Genomic DNA, 5,459 nt, shown 5'->3' with positions numbered 1-5,459 from the left:
AAAAAAAAAAAAAAAAAAGCCTTTTTCCTAACATTACATGTTGTGTTTAGGGTTAAACAAAGATTAAACTTTTTTTTGTTATAAGAGGTGCTGTTTTGGGTGTCTGGAGTCACCATGGATCACAGATCCCACAAAAAAGAACCAATCACAGGTATTTGGTCCAGCAGGCCAGGCAGTTGGGCATGCTGGGCAAACAGTTGATCCACAGAGTGCTATTTTCACACACCCATCTAAGAGCCCTGCTACACATTCAGATTAAAGCTGGATTAAAAAAACAGCTACAAAGATATAACACATTTTCAAACATTAACTTGATAGCTGATTAGCTCTTTTTATAGCTGGACAGTCCTTTTTATCATGCAATAATCACTTTGCACATGTGGTCGGTCTAAATTTATTGTGCGAGTAACCAGTCAATTGCATAATATACATAAAATGTAGCAGGGATCTAAGAGTGAAAGAATCATAGGCTTCCACCCTGAGATAGCTGAGAGCATAAGCCCCGAGACCAGAGGGGCTCCCCTCGCATACCCCAGGAAACAGAAGTGGAGCCACTATTGCAGCAGTAACATACTGGGGGAGGAAGCACTATGAGGGTGACCATGCTTAATTTCCAGTAAATGCCAACAGCAATTAATACAAGTATTATAGAGTTGGGGGTGGGGTGGGGAGAAGAAACGGGAAACTATCTTGTGTTCTATTGGAGGAGATATTAGGGAAAAAAGAGCCATGAGCAGTTCAAGAAAATTGGTTAAAGGAGATATGCTAAGGGAGGAATGAAAACTCTAATAAAGTGAAGGAGCCAGACCTGGTAACTTTGCTGTCAGACAGAGGCCAGAACAGAATGGGAGCTGAAGTCTGAAGCTGAATTCCTAGAGGGTGACTGGAGTATATGCTGTAATCCGAGCCACATCTGGGTCCCATCCAGATCAGGTCTAGTCATTTAGCAGAGTGGCGTGGAAAAAGGAAAGCTTCACTTGGAGGCCCAGCAGCTTGCTGATTGAGAGCAAGAGAAACCCAAAAAAGAGCTCAGAAGCGCAGGTGGCCTAGTTACCATAATATTACCATCTGCAAGGTCTTACAGGGTTATTAATGGGCTCAGTCATGATCACCTTAAATCCAGAGGTGAATAAACTGCAATTATTAAGCAGCTGGGCTGAAAGTTTCCCGTAATGTTAAGCTGAGAGAAAAAAAGGCAATGCAATATTGATTATAACACTCATATTAATTGCAATACAGCTACTTCAAGCCAAAATATGTTCCTTCAGATAACAAACTGAATGAGCCCCAAGGCTTTGACTATCCCCCTTCAGTCCCCCAGTTTCATTATGCTGTGCATCCTTTTGACCATCAAACCTTTTAGAGCATCTCTTTTTTTATTAACAACCCTGGAGACAAACATTTAAGGGGGAATTTTCTCCAGTTCACGCAAATGACTCTAGGCTCTCTCTGTTAAATGATGCTGAAAAGCTAATACAATGCTTTGTGTCAAAATTTAATCCCTCAAACAAAGAAAGCAGTATTTTTTTTTCTCCAGAAGGCAGTCCACACAAGTGAAACTGCTTGGGTTTTATGACCAGCATTACAGATTTCTGTATTTTGTTAAATGGTTTTGTAAAAGGCAGTAGGTTAAACTTGAGTAACACAGGTTATACCACAACTTAATTTAATCTACTATGTCCTTACTGGTAACTTTTGAGATCAAAACTAATTTGTAAACTTCTCAAAATGTAACTTTAAAATGAGCAGCTTCAGCAATTAGTTTTTAATATTTTGCAGAAAGTCCTTCAGACACACTCTTATGCTGTGCCCATTAGACTGTTTCTTTGGGGTAAGAGGGGATATTTTTCACCAACCAGTAAATTATCTAGAATCTCAAAAGCTTTAATTTAAACAGCACAATAAGTGTTGGAATGTTCTTCCCTCCTAACAAAGTAAAAACCATCCAAATTTGATTCTAGTAGCTTATTTAACAGCTATGTAGACCACTGCACATGGATCTTCTGTCCTAACTTTAAAAGAAAACACCCCCAAACCCTCAACTTTTTCTTTAAAAAATATATGCTTTTGACATCTGATAAGGTACATGTATTATTTTGTGGTTTTCCAGAGCTCCCCTTCTTGTATTCATGCAAGTTTCAGTCTCCCTGCCTGTTTTTAACATTTCTTTATTTTTCCTTCAGTTAATAACAAATCATCAAAAATGTTTAATTTCTCTCATTTTTGTAATCCATACAACATTTATTTCACCCATTTCCTCAAAATTTCTTTTCATGCAAGGTCAGATGCCTTTATTGTTAGAGTTTTCTTTTTTCAGCAGTGAAAAAGCTGTTTTCCCTAGTCAGTCCTCCGCTGGGAAATTAATATTCTGCATGAACAATGAACTCTTCCGTGGCCTTTGAACCTAACGGTTGCTAGGAAGCCTGAAGAAACTCTGGGATAAAGCAGATATGATTGTGTGCAACAAAAAATGAATCAACAGTAAAATGTGTGACTTTCTAGATTCTTAGTTTGATCTCCATTGTCAGTGTTTCTGCAAGTTGCATGTAAATTGCATCCATATGCACAATAATGTCATTAGACAGTTTTTTAAATGTTATTAGGCAAGGGTTTTGAAAATGCTGATATTGGGCAATAATGCTGCCTATGTAAATCAAACACGTTTTTACTCATGCATAATAAAAACCTGGTTAAAAAGGGTGCACCTCACCACTCCAGTAGGAGTCTGCAATTCTGTTTTAATAATAAATTGGCCATAATCAAGAAGCTATATTTTCCCAAAGTTTCACTGATAGCACAGTATTTATCATCATATCACCAATCAGCATTTTTGTACTGCTGTGAGACATACATATCAGATTTTCCCCAAATCATTCATTTTTAGAGGATTTTAGCCCCGCTTGCTTGTTTGCCTACCTAATTTTCCTGAATGAAAGCAATCAAGATAGAACAACAAGCTTTTGTTCCTCTCCCACAAACAATGCATCATTTTAATTAAAAGAATCACAACAATACTAATGGTGATTAGGTTAAATGACTGGACAAACAGAACGCAGTAGGCTGAAAAGCCCATGTGTTTCCAAGCACTTTCTCTGTACAAGATTTTGGGTGACAAAGAATGTACTTGTATTCACAGTCACTGTAACTTTTATGCAAGAAGACTTCCTATAGATTTCCTGTGAGGAAGAGAGTTTCCTTTAAATAGCCAGAAGTGTTTAGACACAGTACCCATTCCTCCCAAAACTAATATTTGGAAAGGCAATGGACAGGGATCATTTTAAAATACGTATATGCAAGCTATCCACACAAAAAGGCCACAATTACATTTCCAGCTAAAAGCCAACACCTTCCATTTTTAAAAACATCTTTCATTTCCATTTTCTCATGCCCAAAATAACTTTAGTAGGATACTCAGACACGACATGACATCTGATTGTATCCCCCCATTGTTATGTCACATTAGAAATTGGTCTTTTCTATATTCATAGATACAAAATAATACCAAAAAGGAAATGTTATAACATATGTATAATAGATGTAACCCTCCCATTCCCAGCTGCACAAATTCCTCATCTAAAATGCAGGCAGTCACACATTTGATACTGAAAATGACTCAGAGTTGGATCAGTCAGGCCCCGTCAAAGATGCTTTTATAAATCCAGAGCGTTTCCAAGTTGCTCCAACATGCTAAAATAAAATAAAATGCCGCAGATTGAAATAAATGCTCCTTAGAGCATCTTCTGTTTCCATGTGGGTTTCCACTTTAAAAGAAACGCTTGAAAGTATTGACAGTTAAAACTGACATGGTATCTCTCTCACACTAAAATAATAGAAAAACCATAAAGACCAACAGTTTCGATACTGCAAATTCGGGCTGGATCAGATTTGGCTTTGTAGATACTTTTCTAAATCTGCTACACTGACAAGAAGAGAAATACCAACCATTCTAGTTTTCTTCAGCTGCTTACACATAAATTATACTTGTCATTTCTCCTAAATACGTGGCTTCCCACTAAAGAAAAGATTGAAGCAACTATTGGGAAAATAACACGGTGTCCTTATATAGGCAGATTTGTTGATAAGATGCACATTGTTTCCTTCAGATTTAGACAGAAATGGTCAGAAGACATTTTTAAAACACCAGAAACCAAACCTGGCTAAATAAACATGTTCATCGGGGACAGGAATAGTAAAGTAAGAATGTAACTGACAGCCACAAGCTTTGGCTCAACCTTCCAGTACAGATGGGGCGGACGGGACTGGAAACGTTCTCAGCTATGCATAATAAATACCTTCATTTTCTCTCTCGCTCTCTCTTTTTCCCTTTGAAAGGAATCTGCCTACTCAACCTAAATTGAGGTTTAGAGGGGAAACATGCCTTCTTGATAAATTGGTACTGGACATCATAATAATGAAATGTTATATCTGATTATCACAATAACCAAGTAGTAGAACAACAAAAGGTTTCCAGGATCTCCCCCCCCCCACACCCTATCACTCCCCCAAACAACGGCATTTTCTCAAGTATTCTACCCTGTGTGTATCAAACGTCTGAATTACAAGGCAGTTAAGATGCATTTTGGCTGAAATGCATTTCGAGAGGAACATAGTTCCATTTAGAAACACAGAGGCTTTCTTATTTACAGAGAAAGGGATTTGGCGACTAACCCTTTCCTGATTTTTGCCTTTTGTGGTGCTGTTTTCCCATCGGGGCTGCGCTCGGCTCCCCTGCCTGGTGCGCGCACACTGGCGCAGCGTCCATTCTTCCCATGCCAGCACTGCCTAAGCCATGACCAGCCAAATGGGCACACGTGCGTCCCTCCAGACGTACATCTGCTCTCCACGTATGCCGCAAGGAGCCACGTTTTAGATTCCTTCCCGCAAACAGGCTCCAGAAAGCTGAACAGGGGCAGCAGGAGTGTTGCAGAATTACAGGTGATGCCAGGGAGACCTGCCCATGGCATGGCTGAGATGCCTGGATTGAAACCGCATGTCTGGCACATAAAGCCCAGGACGCAAAGGGCTGCTGTGCGAGGACCCCCACCCCGCCCCGCACCGAGGCAGAGCTGGCAATCCCGTCCTTGGCCTTTCTCTTCCCTGGACTTGGATTTTCAACACCATATTAAGAGGGCCCTGCTGGGCTTCTGGCTGAGGTACAAAATGGTGGATGTAGGCTCCCCCCCACCCCATTATCCATCGCAGCCCGGGCTCCCCCCTGCCCCGAGCCGTGCGGCCGGCCCCGGCCACCAACCTGATGTCATGTAGCCGCGGGCCGCCTGCGAGAGGAAGGCGGGCGGGAAGTGTTTGTGCAGGCGGTAGTCCTTCTCGCTGCGGGACCTCATGCGGTCCGAGGCCCGGTCCGAGAAGTCGGAGCTAGGCCAGGCTCGCCGCAAGGTCGTACTCCGGGTCTTCTTCATGGTGCGGCGCGGGCAGCCGGCGGCCGGCAGCCTGCGCCCGGC

The 5,459-nt window shown here is 41.5% G+C and overlaps 1 protein-coding gene across 3 annotated transcripts in view; it reads right to left on the bottom strand.

Annotated features, from left to right (window-relative positions):
• The window catches only part of STOX2 (storkhead box 2), a 120,684-nt gene extending 115,231 nt beyond the window's left edge, over positions 1-5,453 (bottom strand). For 2 of the 3 annotated variants that reach the window (XM_019521892.1, XM_019521893.1), the window contains exon 1: positions 5,252-5,333. Coding sequence is in view for 1 of the 3 variants with exons in the window: in XM_019521891.1 (XP_019377436.1) it covers positions 5,252-5,417 (166 nt within the window). In the remaining 2 variants the exon portion in view is untranslated. Of the gene's footprint in view, positions 1-5,251 lie in introns of all 3 variants that reach the window. The other variant, XM_019521891.1, reaches the window with a different exon arrangement.
• Between the last annotated feature and the right edge of the window lie 6 nt (positions 5,454-5,459).

This window comes from Gavialis gangeticus, unplaced genomic scaffold (genome assembly GCF_001723915.1).
Source record: "Gavialis gangeticus isolate Ggan-Ray unplaced genomic scaffold, GavGan_comp1, whole genome shotgun sequence".
NCBI lineage: Eukaryota > Metazoa > Chordata > Crocodylia > Gavialidae > Gavialis > Gavialis gangeticus.
This window is presented reverse-complemented; position numbering and strand designations above follow the sequence as displayed.